Source organism: Tamandua tetradactyla, chromosome 16 (assembly GCF_023851605.1).
Source record: "Tamandua tetradactyla isolate mTamTet1 chromosome 16, mTamTet1.pri, whole genome shotgun sequence".
NCBI classification, from domain to species: Eukaryota; Metazoa; Chordata; class Mammalia; order Pilosa; family Myrmecophagidae; genus Tamandua; species Tamandua tetradactyla.
The window spans coordinates 67,037,551-67,059,609 of NC_135342.1; the positions used below are offsets into that span (position 1 = coordinate 67,037,551).

Below are 22,059 nucleotides of genomic sequence, written 5' to 3' on the forward strand. Positions count from 1 at the left end.
TCAAACTAGGCAAAGAAAAAGTGGAATGTGTTTTAGGGGTGGTCATGGGGTTTCATTTATAAGCTGCTATTTGTGAATTGGTCTCCGAGATCTGTTATTGGGAAGAGAAAGGGCTCACCAGCCAAAATGAATTGTATATGCTCGTCTGTGTTATAAGAACTTTTCCATAGAAATGAGTGGTTGGAAGCTTCAGGTTCTCTAGCTTCAGGTTTTCTATTACCCTGATGATCCCTAACATCAGAGTAATAAATGTTTGAGAAGAGGAAGGTGTAGGCCTACGGAGTTATCTAGTATATGCAGAATTGCCTTTTGGCACTGTTTGATAAGCTACATTTCTATAATCTATCTTCATATATTGCTTAGTTAAAATTCATTTTTGTTCATATTAAATTTAGTTGGCACTTTCATTTAGATGTAATTAGATGAAAACATAAAAGCTACAACAGAAAAGTTAGAGCCTAGAAATTTACTTAATGAATAGTATTAAGATTTGAACTTTAATACCAAAGAACCAAATTCATTTTTATCACTTTTCGGGTTTTCCACACTATTTCCTTCCTCAGTCCAATTGTCCCCATATTTGAAAATATAAAAATATTCAGAGAAAAAGTTTGTTCAAATCTTGAAGCCAAGTGAATACTGCCTGTTTATTTGGAAATGAAATAAGGATTTTATAAATCCAGACTTATACAATCTTTGGTAGAATAAGAAGGGATTCAGACCTAAAGTTGACTTTGTGGTCATCAAAAGAGTTGGGAACTAGATGTAAATAAGTGATTGTAGTATCTTATGGCTCCTTTACCAAAATCTGATAGACACGAAATTTCTTTCTCCAGACTTTCTACCATTTTTTGCAGTGAGTATTAGGAAAAGCTCCTGGGATAAAGTCCATGTGTGTTTGAGCTGGGGGGTTGCAGGAACTGTGAGAGAAGGTATGCACAGCTGCTATGGGAAGGATGCAGGGCAGGAGGGCTTCTAATGACTGTTCTGCCTCTTGGCTTGATTCAACCTGATTTTGTTAATGATGAACCTGCAGTGAGGGCAGATGGATTTTTGCACAAGAAAATCCCAGAGAAATTTATTTTTAGGGTTAGTCTCAGCTGTTTACCATTTCTGGAAATTGTAGTTACATAACTCTTGGCATACATAATGCACATTGCCTTGAACTGGGAGAGAGCATGAATATGTGACCTTTGAAACAAAGTATAAAATGTTAATGGCAGTATATAAGGTGAGAACAACTGGTTGTCATTACTGAATTGGAAAAATAGTTTCTGAATTGGAAAAATCAGGTCTTAAATCATGGAGATCTTTAAACTTAGAGAATGGCATCATAAATTACCCCCTGAAATCTCTGCTGGTGGCTTCTTTTACTTCTCTTACTGTCTTAATTGTGTTGCCAGTATGGGGTAGTAAACACATAAACTTTTAGCATACACCATTATCCTGAATTGATGCTTCACTCACTAGTCCATTAATTAAACAAACAAAAAAATCTACCAATGTTATATATACCCCAGCATGAATTCAAACCCTAGTCCTGGGACAAGATCCTTCTCTTTCAAGTGGTCAAGCAATAAAGAGTTTCTGCTCATGAGATCGGAGAAAGTAATGTGTAATACTTCAAAAAACAAGCTTTTGGAACCATTTATTCTGATCCACATCTTTATTATTCTCACTGCTTGCCTGTGTGCCCTTGTTCAAATACACTTCTTTCTCCATGTTGGAGCCTGCCCCTAACATACTCGGGTTCTTGCTGGAAGAAGCAACACTAAAATAGGAATCTGACTAGTTTGAGTAGCTTTCTTGAAAGGAATTTCAAAGTAGAAGGAAAACCAGGTAGGTGTACAAGCTAAGAGCTTTTTCTCCTTATACAAAGCAAATGAAGATTAGTGGAATTTGAGGTATGGTATGTTAAAAGTAATTTATGGTAAATGGAAAATGTAGTGACCATCCTTTTTCTTTCACAGAAGTAATTTGTACAGGTTGAGAGTCTTGACAAGAACCAACTTTTGTCCTTGTATTTAAAATCTCCAAATAGACATAGTTCTACAATGAGAGGAAAACACTGCACAATTAGACCTGAACCTTTCTTGTACTAAGGAAATATTTACATATTTCCAATAGGTAATTATCTGGATTAGCAAAGGTGAAGCAATGGATAATAATGACACCATCTTTACCAGTTTTTCAAAACTCCATGGAGTATGGTTTTCTGTTGTTAAATATCCTTACGAGTTGCTTTAAGACTCATCAAGACCTTTGTAAAGAGAAGGCCTAAAATCTAGAAGTCTTGGAAATTCCGAATTAGAATGGCTGCTATGAATCCCTAAGTGTTATGCTCTTTGAATGTGTTACTCAGTAAATTTTCCTAACTATTCAACTGATTCACTTCTGTTTCACAGATAAGGAACCAGAAGTTTAAATAGCTTGCACAGGGAATAGGTCCAATAAGTGGTAGAGCTGAGATTTCAAATCAGACTGACTCCAAATTCGGAACACAAAACTACTAATATGGATGAGAAGTGAGCTGACACATTTTGTGAGGTTGGGTCGAATTTACCGAAGAAGGTCGTAGCATCTCTAATAAAGCAGAGGGTCTTGGTACGGTGAGTATTGTCAGTAAATAGTTAATTCAAGGACTTTGCAAAGGAGGGTGACAAGCCAGTTTTGAAACAGAAGGTACGTTTTAGGTAAGTAATAAGAGCCGCTCTCAGCGGAGGGCAGCGTCCCGTCACAACTGGCAGGTGCTGGCACTACCTGCCCCTTTTTCCTATCACTTCGGGGGCGTGGATAGCAATAAATAACACTCCCAGCACCTCAGTGTTCCAAGCCGACCGCGGCTGTGGAGGAGGCCCAGCCCTGAGGAGTCGCCGAGCTCCGCCCTCCTGTCCCTCGGCGGGCTGGGGAATGCGCCTCCCCGGCGCCAGGGCCGCGCGGGGGCCACGCGGAGTCCGCAGCTACGCAGGTCCGGCGGGCCTGCGGGAGGGGCGGGGCCTGGGGCGGGGCCCGCGACCTGGGGGCGGGACCGCCGGTTGCTCTCGCGCGCCGTAGCGCCGGCCGGCGAGCCCTGTGCAGCCTCCGCCGCCGATGGGGGAGGTGGAGCCGGGCCCCACGGGCCCGCTGGAGCCCCCGGAGCCGCCCGAAGCGCCAGCGAGCCGCCGGCCGGGAGGGATCCGGGTACTGAAGGTGAGGCGGGCTGGCGGGCTGGGGAGGGAGGGGACAGCCCCCCCCCCGCCCCACGCGGTAGCCGAGGCAGCGGTGACCCCCTGCAGTGCTCTAGTCAGTCAGCTTCGCGGCCCGGCCGCCCCTCAGCCGAACGGGTTGCGCCGTGGTTTCCTCCGAGGCCTCCGCGCCGCGCCCCCGCCCAGGCCTGGCCGCCTCCGCCCCCCACCGCTGCCCATCCTTGGCCGCGCGCCACCCGCCTCGCAGGCCCACGCCTTCGGGCGGGTGTCCGCCTGGCCGCCGCCGCCCACCCGGCGCCTCCAGGATCCCGGGCCCCACCACTGCGCACCCGGGCCTCGCTCGGGGCCCAGTCGGGGGCTCCTGGCTGACCGCGAGGCTGGAAGTACGCAGGGCTTTCCTCTCGGACACCTGAAGACATCACCCCGGCGGCGGGATGGCGGTGGCGATTGGCCGGGAGCGGCGGGGCGTCCGGGGCCGCGCGGGGTGGAGCGGGCAGCCTCTGCCCTCTGGGCTTACAACCGAAGTTGCCACCCCACTCCCAGCTCGCGAGACACTGGCGAGGAAGGATGACCTGCCCCGCCTGGAGAGAAAATCCCCGGAGGCGCTTAATCGCCGGGAATGGCTGAGCATGCTGCAGAAGGGAGGAGGGGTTGGGCAGAAAGGGGCATTTCTGCTTGCGGGAGCGGGGCTAATCATCCTGGGAGGCTAATGGGGGAGCAGTTATGCAACAGGCAGCAAGCGGGGCTTTGGCAGGAATTAGGGGAGTGGGAAGAATTGAAAGCAGATGCGGCTAGGGTGTAGGGGAGCCTTGACGGTGACAAGAAGTTTGAATGCATATGGAATGTAGAGTGGGGAGGGGACTGTGAAGATGGTTAAAGGGAGGGATTGTGGGAGGCTCTCTGGGTGGAGTTTCTATTAGCCTTTGAAATAGAAAATTTCTGTAGGTCAAATATGTAAACTGAGTGTCCTTCTGGAAGTGGAATGGAATTCACACTAGAGTTCTAGAAGAAGAATGTGGCCAGAGAGAAGGAGGAGAGAAAATAAAACGATTATAATAGGACAGAATGGGGACAGCAACAAAAAGAGTTGAATAACCTAGTGAATTCATGAAACAAGATAAACTATAACTCTGTAAAAGATATTAAAAAAATTCTGACACTGCCTCCCAATCTTAATACAGTGACTTAAATAACTTCTCGTACTTTGACGTCTATATAAACCTCTTACATTTTGTCATTTATTTTATCATAAATTGCAAATATAATTATCCAAAGGCTTTTGGATAGTCATTTAAAACTGTAAAGTCACAGAAATGTAAATTGTGAATGAACTCAATGTTTTAAAAAAGTTCAACTGCTCTGGTTTATCAGGAAATGGCTGCTGTGAGAGATAGGCTTTACCCTCTGGCCTAGAAGGTAAACAACTTTGGCTTTTTTTTTTAATAAGTTTTTGGGGGGACGGAGTGGGAGGGGTTGGGGTGGAGAGTGATTGAATTGTGAGAGGGAAGTAAATGAGAAATGATTATCTTTATTGAACACAGCCTAACACCAGTTCCCAGCGATTCCAACCTGGGAACCATTAGAAGTATGTCAGAAATTGATCTTAATTGCAGTACTGAGCTAGTGTAGTGGGAGGCTGACGGTCTCTAAATACCTTTGCTTTATTGCATATAGTAAAACACTTTAAATAATCTTTGCAAATAAATGGGATCATTCTGGAGATTAGGTGCTCTATCTTACATTTAAAAAAAAAATTCCCTTAATTAGCTGAGTGGTTGAATTTTGTGCCAAGGGAAGCTAGAAGAGAATATGTACACATAAAATTTCCTTAATTGGAAATAAAGTCAATCTCCCTCATTTTCTTCTCTGAAGACCTTTTGAAAAAAAAAAAAGCCTTGTAATTTTTTTACACTAAAACTGAAACCATGAACTTCAATCATTATGGTTAAATAATATAATTCTCATTAAAAGGATAGTGTCATTAAGACAATATAACCCAGGCAGACTAAATCTAGATCCATCTTGTGGGTTATTGGAAAATTTTATTCAAAACCTGCCCCTAACAAACCTGAAATTGTGGAACTGTAACCTATATCAAATGTTGAAATCTGTTTTAGAACTACTTGTTAAAATGTACTTTGAAATTTATTGCTTTTGTGTGTGTGTGTGTATGGTAAATATCACAATTAAAAATGTTTAAGAAACTAGTGTATGAAGGGAAGACTGTTAAAATTAGTCTAGAAGGTCTTCAAATTTTGTTTTTAATCTGCAACCTTAAGATAACTCATGTCCTAGAAATAAAGTTTTTGTGATGTTGAAAAAAACCCTGTCCCTACATTAACTCAACAAATTGCTATTTAGAATATACCCCTTTACATTTGTAGTTGGAATATAAGTATATTTTTGATACTCTTAAAAATATTTGAAGTACCTTTGAAGCCTTTGAAGCATAGCTTTTAAAGTATTCCAGATATTTTCTACAGTTTGGGATCATGGTATGTTTTTATTTGTTTATTTGTTTTTACTTAGTCTCTAGAAGATATGAAGTTAGAAATAATCTAGTCAGTGGGTGCCATGAGATTTTTTTCAATAACAGTTTAAAATTTTTATCAAAATAATATGTGTACATGGTTTTAAAAAAATCAATTACTATCAACAAAATTTCCATGAACTAAAGTATTCTTCCCCTCTCCACCCTTTCCAAAATATTCTTTACCATGTATGTTCTCAGAGATGAGCTGTTTTAGTTTCCTAGGCTGCTTAAAGCAGATACCATAAAATCGGTTGGCTTAAATAGTTGGATTATTATCTTACAGTTTTGAGGACCAAAAATGTCCAATTCAGGGCACCATCAAGGTGATGCTTTCTTCCCGAAGACCTGCTGCCAGCAGACCTTGGTGCCTCTCTCACATGGCAAGGCACATCGTGAGGCACATCGTGGTGTCTTCTGGTCTCTCCCTTCCTATCCTGGTTCTGTTGATTTTAGCTTCTGGCTGTTCCATCTGTGGCTTTTTCTCTCTATCAAATTTCATTCTTTTATAAAGGACTCCAATAAGAGGATTACAACCATTCTAATTGAATGGTTACGCCCTAGCTGAAGTAGCCTCATAGGAAGGTTCTACTTATGAGACTACGTCCACAGAAAAGGATTACATTTACGAACATGTTTTTTCTGGGGTACATCAAGCTTTAAACCACCACATGAGCCCATCTTATTTTAAAGTTTTGAATGCAGAAACATATTTTCTCCCTTAGGGTATTTCACATTCTAGAACTCACTCAGTATGAAGAGTTTTTACCTCACTGTGCTCATCTTAGGGTTAACTGTATGTGGTGTTTAATATATTTATCATCTTTGAACTTATCACAGCCCTCATATATTATCTTTGTTTTTGGAAACTTAAAAGCATAAAATTGAAGTAGTGGGTTCTTAATTCATGGCTTGCTCTAAAGACTTGTTTTCTAGAAATATGTTTAATCATAAGTTTGCTCTTTATACACTTGGTTGATGTGAGAGCTGATTTTATTTGTGTTCCGTTTTAGATAAGTTTGTCAAGGTAAAATGGGAAAAAATGAATAGGTGTTCTCAATCTAGCAATTCTAGTGTAATGGTGATTCTAAAAGCTGAAATAGCTCAGAGACAGTGTAATAGACAGTACCAGTACTGGCTGCTAAGAAGACCTGTCCAGCAATTAGCTAAAGTTTTGGGCAATGAAGCAGGACATTCTTGAGAAGGAAGTATGAAGTAACTCACCAGTGGCTACAATAGCTAAACAGTACTAGATTGTTGCTAGAAGGCTTTTCTTTTGTTAGTGTCCAGGGTTTTAAATATCCATTGAACTGGTTTAAAAGATTGGTATCTATTACAATTCTCAGCAGTTTATCTTCCTAGGGTGGAATATATCATGTGGACAAGAGATACTCTTTGAGGTAAATGGTGAGCAACAACATATGTTTAAAAAACATAACAGTCTTTAAGGAATTTACAGTCTTATGGGAAATATTATCACTCACATTTTAAAAAAATGTTAAAAATCCTCACAGAAGAAAAATGGATGAACTAACATAGTATTTCCTGGGCTCGCTCTTGACTTTTTTGAGACTGGAAATGTCAGTGGGCCATTACTTAATTTTAAAAGCTGTTAAAGAAACTCTTTGGTGATTGTTTCTGCTTGCTGTCTCTTAACAGCAGTGAGCAAAATTTCTCTCCTCAGAGTTCAGAATGCATAGTAATTTCTTTGTATGTTACTGTACCATATAACATAACTTATTTTTTTATTGACTGTGTACATATTTTATTAAAGTAAAAGTAGAGTAGAAATATATGTAGATATTAACTTCTTTGTGAATGCCATTAATAGACAAATTTGAACCTGGTCATATCGAATAGTCACAGTTCCTTCGACCTACAGAAACTTTGTCTTAATTTTTATTCCTTCATGATATTCAGCATATGACTCAACTTCATTAATTTCTCAGGAATGAAAAATATTGAATGAATTTGATTCATAAATAAATTTTCTCTTGTGAAAAAGAGAGATTGTCAGTCACATTATAAATCTTAAATGCAAACACATTCAAAGTCACACTTTAAAGAAAAAGATACTTCTTTCCCTAGTTGCCTCTCAGATGAATAAGTTAGATGCAGCACACCTTTGGTAGCACATTAAAAAAAATGACTTCCTTCCTTCTTCCCTTCTCTCTATTCCTTCCTTGTCTCCTTTTTTTCTTAGCTGCTTCCGATTAGAAATTTAGCTCTTTTTCTAAATAATTTGTAAGGAATGCTGTAAATAATTTTTCTATTTAAAAAAAATAGTCTCGATATTTTTTAGTTAGGTAGTTTTCTTTTATTACATACTTAAAATAAATTAAGTTTAGACTCCAACATTTTAGTTCTCTTTCTGAATTTTGGCTCTTTATTTTTAAATCAACATCTGAAAAAATGATCCTTTGGATAAAACAATTCTTGGATAAACAGTAATAGAATCATGTTTTCTAGAGAAAATCAAAATAGGAACTTAGATTTTCTTTTGAAAATTTACTCATTCTGAAGTAGTCAATTAAAAAAATCTAGATATTGAAAATGTGTCATTCAGTTCCATTGTTGATGCTTTCTTTACTGCTTCATCAAAAGGTAACTCTTCGTTGACACAATGAACTCCATTTTAGAATTCTTCCTTAGAGATATATACATATATTTTTTCATTTGTGCTTTTTTTATTGAGATATAATCATCCAAAGTGTACAGTCAGTGACTCACAGTATCATCATAGGCTGTACATTCATCATTACAATAAATTTTTGAGCATTTTCATTACTCCAAAAACAGTAAAAATAAAAAAAAATAAAATAAAAGTGAAAAGGAACACCCAAAACATCCCATAACCCCCAGCCCCCCATACTGTTTGCTTATTTTATTTCCTTACTCATCTGTCCATACACTGGATCAAGGGCATGTCAGTCACAAAGTTTTCACACTCACATGTTCACATCTTAAAAGCTCTGTAAGTTATTCAGTCATCTTCAAGAATCAAGTTTCAGGTATTTCCCTCTGGCTACTCCAATACACCAAAAACCGAAAAGGATATCTATACACTGCATAACAATAACCTCTGGAAAGACCTCTTGGCTCTGTTTGAAATCTCTCAACCACGGAAACTTTATTTTGCTTAATTTATCTTCCTTTTTTGGTCAAGAAGGCTTTCTCATTCCCAGGATGCTAAAGCCAGGCTCATCCCCTGGAGGCATGTCCCATATGGCCAGGAGATTTGCATTCCAGGGAGTCATGTCCCAAGTAAGGTGAAGGGCAGTGAGTTCACCTGCAGAATTGCCTTAGAAAGTAAGGCCACATCTGCGCAACGAAAGAGGTTCTCTGCGGGTGACTCTTGGACATAATCACAAATAAGCTTAGATTCTTCTTTGCAGGAATAAGCATAAGAGCAAGCCCCAAGACTGAGGTCCTGTCCCATCAAATTGGCAATCCTCAATGCTTGCAAGAATAAAGCTTTTCCTCAGGTGGGGAAGTTTAATATTTCTGCCTTTTTCACCAGTCCCTCAAGAGGAGCCTTAGGATGTTTTATAACCCTATAATTTAATGATAAATCTGTCTCGTAGTCCTGAAAATGTGAGATATATTTTATATCTTTTAGGATATCTCTTGTATTTGACTGAAATGAATATGAGTCCCTTCTGCCAAGAGATAATATTATTTCATGTTTTCAGCTCTCATTTATTGTATGTACTAGTACATGAGGAATTGTTTTCTTTATCAACCACTTTTAATTTTTTTTTTGTCTACCTTTTCAGATGATGTTGAAGGTAAAAGATTGCATTTACATATACACGATGTTTTTAGGCATAATTTCTTATAATATAAAAGGACACTGTCAAGTGATGTTTCTTCTTGTTGGTAAGAAAGATCTGAGATTTGTTTCACTATACATGAATTCTTTAATTGAAGAAGAATATTTGATAATCCGAATCCTGTACTCCTAGTTATTATTTCTGTGGCTGCTAAATTTATTAACTCTTCAGAACACAGAATATATTCTAGTACATCTTTTAATAAAATTGCAGCTTATTCTCTAGTACTGGGAAGTCTATATATTTGAAATTACTTTGTTGTACTTCCTGGGAAAATCATTTTTAGGCAGTCTATTTAAAAATAGAAATAATATTTGAATATGTATACATGAATACATTATATTTTACCTATATTCAGTAAGACTGGAAGTTATTCCAGTTCAGAGAATACTTAACGTGTTGATATTGTCCCTTTAAAATAATGCAGGCACAATGATATTCTGGTTACTGACATTTTTATCTTAATTCATGCAATTTACCCATATTTACTTTCTTTTCTTTGATGGTCTATTTTAAGTTCCATTTATTTATTTTTTTAAATTTTTATTAATAAAACCAATCAATGTACAACACAAACATTCTTAACGTATGAACATTCTGTACTTGGTGTGCAATCAATGGCTCACCATATCATCACATAGTTGTTTATTTATCACCATGATCATTTCTCAGAATATTTACATCACTCCAGAAAAAGAAATAAAAAAACAAAAGAAAAAACTCATACATACAGACCATACCCCTTACCCCTCCTTCTCATTGACCACTAGTATTTCCCTCTACCCAATTTATTTTAATATTTGTTCTCCCTATTATTTATTTATTTTTAATCCGTATTTTTTACTCATCTGTCCATACCATAGATAAAAGGAGCATCTGAACAAGGTTTTCACAATCACACAGTCATTTTGCAAAAGCTATATCATACCATCATCTAAAAGAAACATGGCTACTGGAACATAGCTCTACAGTTTCAGGTACTTCCCTCTAGCCTCTCTAATATACCTTAAACTAAAAAGGGGTTGTCTATATAATGCGTAAGAATAACCTCCAAGATAACCTCTCGACTCTATTTGAAGTTTCTCAGCCACTGACACTTTATTTTGTCTCATTTCTCTCTTCCCCCTTTCAGTCAAGAAGGTTTTCTCAGTCCCTTGATGCTGAGTCCCAGCTCATTATAGGATTTCTGTGTTACGTTGCCAGGGAGGTTTACAGCCCTAAATAACTGTTTTTTTTATGAACCAGTTCTTCTTTTCCAAAGATTAAAAAAATAAGGAATATTTAAAATTAACCAGAGGTTGAAAGTATTTAGTAGTACACATATGATGGTTCCTGTTTTGAAAAATAAATATTCCAAAGCCTTTGTTAATTCAGTTTTGAGAATCTCCGCTTGAGGAGAGACCCAATTCCTACTTGTAGCAAGGGTTTATCCTGCTTATCTAAAGTTAGAACCAGTAATAATCCTTATGGTTTTGATTAGCTATGTCCAAATCTCTGAGACCTGCAAAATGATTCATTTACTTTTGTTGTCCTAAATTTAAACAAAGAAGCTTTGTTTTTCCTTCTTCTCATATGGGGATATCTTCTAACTTTTGCTTCCCTTTCTTTGCTATCTTTGGAAATTGAATTTTAGGTGTCACAAGTATCTTCAAATATTTAATCTCAATAATTATGAAAATATTTGCCTTATTTTTAGGTATATCTGTTTAGGAATAATAAAAAGTAATTTATATTATTCCTTTTCTCTTTGTGGTTGATATAAAGAAAAGACTAGATTTCTCTATAAGAAATGGAGATATTGTCCAAGTATGATCAACTTTTTGCCAGAGATAATTGGGCTAAAGTACAGATTGGGAATAAATCTCTGTGATGTCAGCTGAATCTTGAAAATATCTGTCTCCATACGTGTTAAGACACTATAATAGTCTCTCAGTGGAGAAGAGAGATATTTGATATATAAATAATTAAAATGCGTTGCAATACATGTAGCAATAGAAGTATGTCCAAGATGAAGAAGTCTTTTGAGCAGAGAATAGAGTCATTAATTCTTTTCTAGACAAGAGGGGAGAATGGGATGGGAGACGTGTAGTGTTCCATAAAGAAATTTATAAATACTCAAGTAGAGTTTTGAAGAGTAAGTACTAGTCAGATGGAGAATGATGTTTCAGGTTAGTCACAGAATTGTAGAACAGTTTGTGGTGTTTGGGGAGTTTCGAGTAGTTGTATCTGAACAGAAGTGAAGGACAGTGGAAATGAAACTGAAGACGTATGTCACTGTTACTGGGGATGTGTCTTCATCATAAAAATAGAGGTGAATGTTGGAGTTTAAAAACTTGTTATATGGGTTGTAAAATTGTTTTTGCTTTGAGATAACTTGATTTCACAGTATGCGAATGAATTTCACATACCTAAGTTTTCAAATGCAGTGGTAATTTTTTGAAACGTGGGAGTAGAAAATATTTGTGCAAATTGTACTTTCTTACTTTGGGATATGAGGCAGAGGGTCAGACCCTGGAGAAACTTGCAGGATGCATTGAGTCTTGTTCATTGCAACATTGTTTCTAATACTGAAAAATTGGAAACAAACCAATACCAGCAGCAGGAGAATGGGTAAATTGTGGTGTGTCATAAAATGGAATATTATTCAGTAGCTCAAATGAATGAGCTGAATGCATTAATATAGATATATCTCTATGCTGATGTTGAACTGAGGTAAAAAATTGTAGGGAGAAATATAAATATATTAAGATTTAAAGTTTTAAATTCTGTAAAATATTACATGTATAACTTGTGTTTGTGTGTGTGTATTACAAATAAAAGAAGCATGGGATAAGAAATGCCAAATAGAGTATGGTGTTTGTTTCTGGGGGAAAGAGGGAGGAATGTGATTGTGGTGGGATACCTGATGGCTTCAGCTATATATGAAATAATGTATGTATGTTCTTTAGAATAATAATCTGAAGCAAATATGACAAATTTATTACTGGATATAGCTGGATAGTAGGTGCTATTCTTGAAGCTTTTCTGAAAACTTAAGAAAGGGTTAGTGGGCCACGGTGGCTCAGCAGGCAGTGTTCTCGCCTGCCATGCTAAAGACCTGGGTTCGATTCCCAGTGGCTGCCCCTGCATAAAAAAAAAGGGGCCAGACACCTTTGTTTATTCAGTGTCTAAGTAGATGAATATTAAAGACAAAAATAATAATGCTGTGGCGGGGGAGGCAAGGGGTATGGAATGTTTTGGTCTTTCTTTTATTTCTTTTTTAGGAGTAATGAAAATGTTTTAAAATTGATTGTGGTAATAAATGCATAACTATATGATGATACTGTGAGCCATTGATTGTATACTTTGAATAGATTATATGGTGTGTGAATATATCTCAGTAAATTTGCATTTATAAAAAAAGGTCAGAGAGCATGATGCATGGAGTCATGAATCGCTAACAGTAAAGAACATGAAATTATCCATATTAAGAAATGGCGATGGAAAACATGGCAGGCTCTAAACTGGGTGACACCTGAGTACAATATTGGAGCTGTGGGGTGAGGGCTCAGTATGTCTAATTCATTTAGACAGTCTAGCTAATAAATTCTTTCTCTGGGTATTTTTTTAGCGAAATATGAAACACAATGGGAGCAGAAATTGTTTGAATAGGAGAAGTAGGTTTGGTTCTCGAGAAAGAGACTGGCTGAGAGAAGATGTGAAGAGAGGCTGTGTTTACCTTTATGGAGCAGAAGCAACCACTGCCACTACCACCGCTTCCTCCTCTGACTTACATCTTGTCCTTTGCACAGTAGAGACACCAGCATCCGAAATATGTGCTGGTGAGGAAAGGGAGAGCCTTTATTTACAGCTTCATGGAGACCTGGTCAGGTAAGGTCTGGATTTTTCCATTTTTATTCTGTTGGAATATAAGTAGTATATGTTTCCTGCTTAGAGGTGGATTTTAGGATTTTAATTGTGCTAGAATTAATGTTGATTATGGAGTCATTGTGCTTGAAAAAATATTTGTCCTTGGAATACGTCCTGAATTTAAAAATTGTTGGTAAAAGAAAATTGGACAGTTATTATTTCATTTGGATTATACTGTAGATCGGATATTTAAATTTAAAATCAACATTTTAAAAATTAATTAAAAAAAAATTGCATATAAGTTGAAAGAAATTGAAATCTTCCTTTCACCCCTGTACCACAACTATCCAGACCTTTTCCTGAAGGCGATGATTATTACCTCTTTCTTATGCATCCTTTAGATATTCTATGAATTTACAAGCATGTGTATGCTCATGTGTGAGTATGTCTATTTATATATAAATTAAAAGATAATATTACCATATGTAGCACATTGTTGATTTAATATCTCTTAGATCTTTTTCCATATAAATATTTGTATAGTTTTCATTCTTTTTAATGAATAGTATTCCGTTTTATGAATCCACCAAAATTTTAGCCAGTCTCTTATTAGTGGACATTTAGGTTGTCACCAGTTTCTTACTACTGCAAAGAATGCTGCAATTAATGTCTTTGTACTTATGATGTTTCTTGTATATGGGAGTCTACATATAGACTCCTAGAAGTGGACTTGCTGGGTCAATGGACCTGTGCATTTGTAACTTTGATTTAAATACTAAATAAAAATTAAGTAAAAATTAAATATTAAATAAATGTTAAAAATCAAAGAATTGTCAAATTCTTCTTGGAGGTTATGCTTCCATCAATAATACAAAAGTATACTTGTTTTTTCCTTAGTCTCTCCAATACAGGTTAGTTAAAATTTGTGTATCATATAGACACATAACTCATGCATGTGCTCATTATTGTAAAATTTTAAATTTTATATATCAATTTTATTATATATAAATTATATAGAAATGATTGCTGACAGTTTTTTGTTTTTCTTTTTTTGTGTGCTGTATGGTGGGGGTCACATTTCATTCTTTCTCCTGTGACTGTTCCGTTATTGCAGCACCATTTGTTGAATTTTTCTTGGGGGGGGGGTGGGGAGTACATGGGCTGGAAATCAAACCCAGGTCTCTCACATGGCCGATGAGAATTCTACCACTAGACTACCCTTGCACCCCCTGCTGACAGTTTTTAAGTTGAAGAATATTAAAAGTCAGCATTCCAAGAACAAATCTGATAAAAAATTTTTATTGTTTGCAAATCTGATAGAAATTTTATTTTAATATTCAAAATTGATAAGAGTTTTTTAAATACCTGGTAATCTTTCTTTCACCCCCCTTCTATGTAATAAATAAATGTTCCTTTTGAGACAGAATTAAAAACTGTGGGTTCAATACTATTGAAAGTGAAGAAAGAAGCTGCCACTCACACCTGAAAATGTGGTAATAGTAACACCTTTAGCTGAGCTAAAAATTGATGTTGTTTTAAAAGTCTAAACTGAAGTTTACTATGTGTTCCTTTTAGGATTTGGACTAATTCCTGAAAAAGTAGATTAGCATTTGAATGTTTTCCTTGTTCACTAGTTAATGTGCTCAAACTATATTTTCTAAATCCATTTGTAAATGACAGAATGCTCAGACTGGGTGATCCTTAGGCTTTTCCACATCACAACACTGATTCTGACCCAGTTTTCACTAGGTAGGAAGGGTAATGGTGATTGACGGAGCTCACTTATTTCATCGTTTGACTTACTCATTTGTATACTAATGCTCCTGTTAGAAATGTGGAGAAAAACCCTACTTGAATTGACCTGCTATTACTAGTTACATTTGTTAGTTTAGTAGCCAAATGTAATTGTGAATCTAAACTGCACTTAGAATGGAAAGTTGTCTCTTTTCAACCATGTAGCCTTCATAATTTATAATGAAATAGCTCTTTGAAGATATAATTCATTAGAAAATAATGGAAACACTATTGAACTGTGGCTTGAAAGAATGAATATATTTTCATTGCTGGAGTAGGAGCTTAAGAAAAGAATGATGATGATGATGATTTTAGACTTCAGCTAGTATTAATTGTGCTCTTGTACTAGTCAGTGTTTTATATGCATTTTCTCATTTAACTCTCACAAAAGCTCTGAGGGAGATAGTATCATCTCTTTTCAAATGAGGAAAATCGAGGTTATGAGAGGTCCAGTAATTTGCTCAAGATTAGTAGCTGCCAGGCAGTTGGAATGCCTGAATCATTCAGCATAGATGGTGGGCTTCGTTCTGAGTCAAGGCCCTTTAGGAGAGGAGCTTGCACAGCTTCCCTTACTCAGTTTCAATATTTAATCATGCTTACTTAAAGTTCTTTTTTAGATCTCTTACTCAATTATTAATTGCTAGGATGTGATCTTATTAGAGGATTAGGTACTTTTTATTGGAATAACCCTTAATAAGATAATTGATAATTTAAGGCATTTTTTAAATAACCTTTTTTTCCCCCTTAAGTATAATAAATATTCATTATAGAAAGATTGGAGAAGCAAAAAAGTATAAAAAGAAATAATAATATTCTGTGCTTATGATTTATATAGATTACCTCATTTAACCCTCACAATGATCTTGTGAGAGAAATACTAATACTATCCTCATTGTAAAGATAAGGAAAGTAAAGCTTATAAAACCATCTCACCCAAGGTCATTTAGCCTGTAAATGATAGAGCTAGAATTTGAACCCTGGCCTTCAGACACCAAATCCCATCTCCTTAGCCTACATTGCCTCCCATGGGACATTTTTTTTTATTAGATGAGTATATATACTCACCTAATAAATGCTATCTTTTTGGGGGTTGTTTCACATCATTCAGCTCTTAGAAATAGTGTTGGGATGACTGAATCTTTGCCCATTTATCCCTCTATTGCTGATTACTTCCCTAGTCCAGGTCCTAGAAATGGAATTATCAGGACTAAAATTACCCCATGTGCTTTGTAATTCATCCTGTATTTCCTTCTTTGCTTCCTCTTTTCCAATCTTGTGCTTGTCACTTGAGTATAATTGAAGGATTGCTTATTTATAGAAGTTTAGCACTTGCAGAAACCTTAGAGAGATCATCTAGTAGTGAAACTAAGTCTATCCAACCTAGCGCCCCTTTCCGCCCTTTCCATTTGGTAATATAGGGTGGGGTGAAAGCAGGGTTATTTTGGTTAGGGAGAGTTACTGGCATTTGAGGGACAAGGGTCAGAGAAGCTTAATTTCCTCAGTGGGTGTGGGACAGTCCTGTACAACAAAGAATTGTCTTGCACAAAAAGCCAGTAACTTTCCTAAGATTCATTTGAGAATCACTGAGACCTTTTCCCTTTCTTTTGAGGTATACATCGGGCCCAGAGAGGTCTGATCTAAAGCAGAACCGGCTAGTGGTAGAGTTGTAGTTGGGACACAAGTGTCTTGACTCCTGCACGCTGCTCTTTACATTGTAATATTTGGTATGCCTTTTTTTATAGAACTGTTTAAGTGATATATGACTCACTAGTGAAATTTAGTGTAATTATTGCCTCTGTCTGAAAAGTTGTTACATGACCATATGGAATAAAATAGATTGCCCTTTGGCTCATGGTTATATATTTATATTTATACTTAATCATAAAAATGACTGAGATTTCTGTGCTTGATAGGCTACCTTTTAAGATAAGCTGAGAAGTAATAGCATGTGTATAGCAGAAAATAACATCCTTGGGATTTGGAATCCCAAGTTCTAATTTCTTTACTGTCCCTGCATGACGTCTAGCAAGTCAATAAACTTTCATTAACCATATTTTGATGTTATGAAAAGGGTAATGAGAAACCCTTTTTCAGGGTACATGCTGAACTGATTGCCATTGAGGAGGGGAAAAGCAGGTTGTTTTGTGCTCTGTATTTCTGTCTTATTTAAAAAAAAATTTTATGCATTATGTATGAAATAAAAATAAACTATTTTTTAAGATAATGTTTTTCCCCACATCTTATTACTTCTGGAGTCAGGGTGTGTCTTATAGTTGATGGCAGGTCATAGTTTAATTGGCAGTGTTTTTACCTTATGATGCATAAAAAGTAGTATCTTTCAAATGATAGTGTGTTAGACTCAATGAAATATGGTAACTTTAAATGTAACTTGCTACATTTCTTGGTGTAAGGAAACATGTTTTACATAGTTTTTAAAAAATGTTTTAATTGTATAGTATAACATATATACAAAGCAAAGAAAGAAGTAATAATTTTCAAAGCATACTTCAACAAGTAGTTACAGAACAGATCCCCGAGTTTGTTGTGGGCTTCTGTTCCATCATATCAGGTTTTTCCTTCTAGCTGCTCCCAAATACTGGAGGCTAGAAGGAATATTAATATAGTGATTCAGCAGCCATGCTTATTTGTCAAATCCCATTTTCTCTGTTATACCTCCTCCTTCTTTTTTTTTTTTTTTTTTTTTTTTTTTTTTTTTTTTTTTTTAAAGGAAAGACAGAGAGAAGGAAGGAAGGATAGAAGGAAGGAAGAAAGGGAAACATCTTTAAACATTTTCTTGTTTTATTGTATTCTGTTTCTCCGTTTTTGTTACATGGGCTGGGGCCGGGAATCGAACCGAGGTCCTCCGGCATAGCAGGCAAGCACTTTGCCCGCTGAGCCACCGCGGCCCGCCCCTCCTTCTTTTTTAATCTTTCTCTCAATCTATAGGAATCTTTGGGGGATGCCCATTCTGACTTTTTCATGTTGAGAAGGGGTATCCACACTAAAGAAGAGGGGAATGAAATTAATTGATAATCCTGGAGAGGCTGGTGCCTCTGGGTTTCAGGATTTATCTGACCTAGGAAGATAAATTCTTCTATCTGGGAATTATATGTCCCAGGAAGGCAAACCTGGTGCTTGAAACTTTTATGGAGTCTCATTTGGAGCCCTAGGTATTCTTAAGAGTCAACAGGAGTGATGTTTGGGGTTTAGCAAACTATGGCAATGAACACTGACTGAACCTTGCATAAGAGCAGCCTCCATGACAGCCTCTTGACTCCGTTTGATCTCTCTTGGCCACTGATGCTTATTTTAATACATTTCTTTTCCCCCTTTTGGTCAGGAAGGCATTGTTGATCCCAGGGTGCCAAGGCCAGACTCATCCCCAGGAGACACACCCCACGTTGTCAGGGAGATTTTCACCTGTGAATGGCTTGTTCCACGTAAAGGGGAGGACAACAATTTTCTACTTGCAGAGTTGGGCTTAGAGAGAGAGAGGTCGCATCTGAGCAACAAAAAACCTTCTTAGAAGCAACTGTTTGGCCTTGTTGTGGGTAGTCTTGGCTTCTCCCCCACAGAAATAAGTTTCATAAGAGCAAGCCTCAAAATCCAGGGCTTGGCCTTACATAGTTATTTTAACCATATAAAATAATGTGGTTTCCCCAAAAGCAGCTAGACTTTATAATCAAACCAACGTAAGTTCAAACTCTGCTGTCATTATATACTAATTGTATGACTGTGAGTCTGTTATCTAATTTGTCTGATCCTTGTTTTGCTTATTTGCAAAATAAGCATAGCTCTGTAATATGTAAAACATGGCATGAACATTTATGAAGTATCCTTATTATTGCTGTTAGTGTTATTATCTGCATTATTGATTTTAACATTTGTAAATTTTGCCTTTCTGGTGGCCAGGGAATGAGGTTTTTTTTTTAAATATTTTTATAAATAAAACAACATACAAACATTCTTGACATGGTTACAGTCAATGGCTCACAATATCATCATATAGTTGTACATTCATCACCATGATTATTTTTTTTGACCATTTGCATCTGTCCAGCAAAAGAAAGAAGAAAGAAAAAACTCATATGCCATACCCTTTACCACGCTTCTCATGGACCACTAATATTTCAATCTACTCTGTTTTAATCTTTGTTCCCCCTATTATTTATTTCTTATCCATATTTTTTACTCATCTGTCCATACTGTAGATAAAAGGGGCATCAGACAAAAGGTTTTCACAATCACACAAGTAACATGTAAAAGCTATATATCATTATACAGTCATCTTCAAGAAACATGGCTACTGGAACACAGCTCTACAGTTTCAGGTACTTCCCTCCAGCCACTCCAATACACCATAAACTAAAAAGGGGATATCTATATATTGTGTAAGAATAACCTCCAGGATAACCTCTCGCCTCTTTTTGAGGTCTCTCAGCTACTGACACTTTATTTTGTCTCATTTCTCTCATCCCCCTTTTGGTCAAGAAGGTTTTCTCAATCCCTTGATGCTGGGTCCCATATCATCCTGGGATTTCTGTCCCACTTTGCCAGGGAGGGAGTCATGCCCCATGTAGAGGGGGAGGACAGTATGTACTTGTCATGTTGGCTTAGAGAGGGAGGCCACATCTGAGCAATAAAAGAGGTTCTCTGGGGGTGACTCTTAGGCCTAATTTTTTTTCTTTATTTATTTTATTTTTAAAAAATTTTTTATTAATTAAAAAAAATTATAAGAAACATGAACATTCCCAACACATACACTCAGCAATTCACAATATCATCACATAGTTGCATATTCATCATCATGATCATTTCCCAGAAAATTTGCATCAATTCAGAAAAAGAAATAAAAAGACAACAGAAAAATAAAACAAAAACAAAAAAAATTTTACACACCATACCCCTTACCCCTCCCTTTCATTGATCACTAGCATTTCAAACTAAATTTATTTTAACATTTGTTCCCCCTATTATTTATTTTTATTCCATATGTTCTACTTGTCTGTTGACAAGGTAGATAAAAGGAGCATCAGACACAAGGTTTTCACAATCACACAGTCACATTGTGAAAGCTATATGATTATACAATCATCATCAAGAAACATGGCTACTGGAACACAGCTCTACATTTTCAGGCAGTTCCCTCCAGCCTTTCCATTACATCTTGAATAACAAGGTGATGTCTACTTGATGCATAAGAATAGTCTCCAGGATAACCTCTCGACTCTGTTTGGAATCTCTCAGCCATTGACACTTTATCTCATTTCCCTCTTCCCCTTTTTGGTGGAGAAGGTTCTCTCAATCCCTTGATGCTAAGTCTCAGCTCATTCTAGGGTTTTGTCAATCCCTTGATACTGAGTCTCTGTTCATTCCAACATCTCTGTCCCACGTTGCCAGGAAGGTCCACACCCCTGGGAGTCATGTCCCACGTAGAGAGGGGTAGGGTGGTGAGATTGCTCGTTGTGTTGGCTGGAGAGAGGGGCCACATCTGAGCAACAAAAGAGGCTCTCTTGGGGGTGACTCTTAGGTTAGGCCTAATTTTAAGTAGGCTTTGTCTATCCTTTGCAGAGGTACGTTTCATAGGGGCAGCCCCCAAGATTGAGGGCTCAGCCTATTGATTTGGTTGTCCCCACTGCTTGCTAGAAATACCAGAAATTCTCCAAATGGGGAAGTTGAATATTGCCCCCTTTCTCCCCATTCCCCCAAGGGGACTTTTTAAATACTTATTTATTCACTGTCCATATCTCTCTGAGATTTATCAGGGCATCATACTAACCTGGACAAACCAACAAAATGTCATGCCCTATTCAGTATTCCATATACTTATGTTGTTAACTGACCATACAAGTTAAATTAGGAAATACACTACCCAGAGTACAAATTTTGTACCAAATAAACATCTCTTCTTTTATCTCTTCACACAGAAGTTGAAGTTTTAAAACATCCTTTACCAGGGATTGAGTTTTAATCTGAATTTGATTAAGCAAATCCTGTTGGGTTTTGTTATGGTTTTTGATACAATATATTATTGTTCCCTTTGTTGGATTTTAATAGTGTTTTTTGCCTCCCATTTAGAATGGATACTTGGAATGAAATTTACTCTTTTCTTGCATGTATGTTAACCATGGGCAATTTTTAGAATACCTATAATTTAGAAAGATACTACTCTTGGCTAAGAGCTGTAAAGTATTGTTGGTAACATTACTGTATTGGTTTGCTGGTTTGGGGAGAGATTACTATACGTACATATAGTCAGATTTTCATGGACTGCAGTAGCTCTTAGAATTATTAAAAGCACATCCAAACTATTATAGCAGTTTTATTGTCTCCTTAAAGGAGTCAGTAGTAGTAGTTTAAATAGCGAGTGGAACTTTTTATTGTCACCACTGCTCTCTTCCACACCTGTGTTGCAGAATATAATTTTCTTTTGATTTGTGAGAGATTCAACAAATAGCTAATTAACAGCCTGTTGGACTTTTGGAACTTGAAACACAAAATTGAGCTGTAAGCAGATTATAGCATTTCCCTCCCCCATGCACCCTCTTTAGCAAAAGAGTTTAATGAGTAAATGGAATTAGTTGTTATTCAGTTATGCTAAATTAATGAGAATAGATGATGAGGTTCTCTTGATTTTTTTTTTCTTCTCCCTCTGTGAAAATACTTTCTTTGGATGGAAATATATAAAGAGATTTTTGAAATATACAGAGCCTTTGTAGACTAAAATGTCAAGACCAATGAGCTTTCTATTTCTCATGGGTTTTTTAGAGAGAAATAGAAAAATTGAGCTAGTGAGATTTAGTTTGAAAGTGTGATTATTTCTTGGTCCTAAATATGTGGTCATTATATGGAATTAGGATATCTGAAT

The 22,059-nt window shown here is 37.0% G+C and overlaps 1 protein-coding gene across 8 annotated transcripts in view; it reads left to right on the forward strand.

Moving 5' to 3' along the window:
• The first annotated feature begins 3,069 nt into the window (after positions 1 to 3,069).
• Positions 3,070 to 22,059, forward strand: part of PHLPP2 (PH domain and leucine rich repeat protein phosphatase 2) — a 126,402-nt gene continuing 107,412 nt past the window's right edge. For 2 of the 8 annotated variants that reach the window (XM_077132929.1, XM_077132930.1), the window contains exons 1-2: positions 3,070 to 3,189; positions 13,159 to 13,418. In XM_077132929.1, coding sequence (XP_076989044.1) covers positions 3,091 to 3,189; positions 13,159 to 13,418 — 359 coding nt within the window. In that variant the 5' untranslated portion in view covers positions 3,070 to 3,090. Of the gene's footprint in view, positions 3,190 to 3,666; positions 4,602 to 9,110; positions 9,201 to 9,491; positions 9,595 to 9,882; positions 10,526 to 13,158; positions 13,419 to 22,059 lie in introns of those variants that run through there. The other 6 variants (XM_077132931.1, XM_077132933.1, XM_077132932.1 and 3 more) reach the window with 6 other exon arrangements.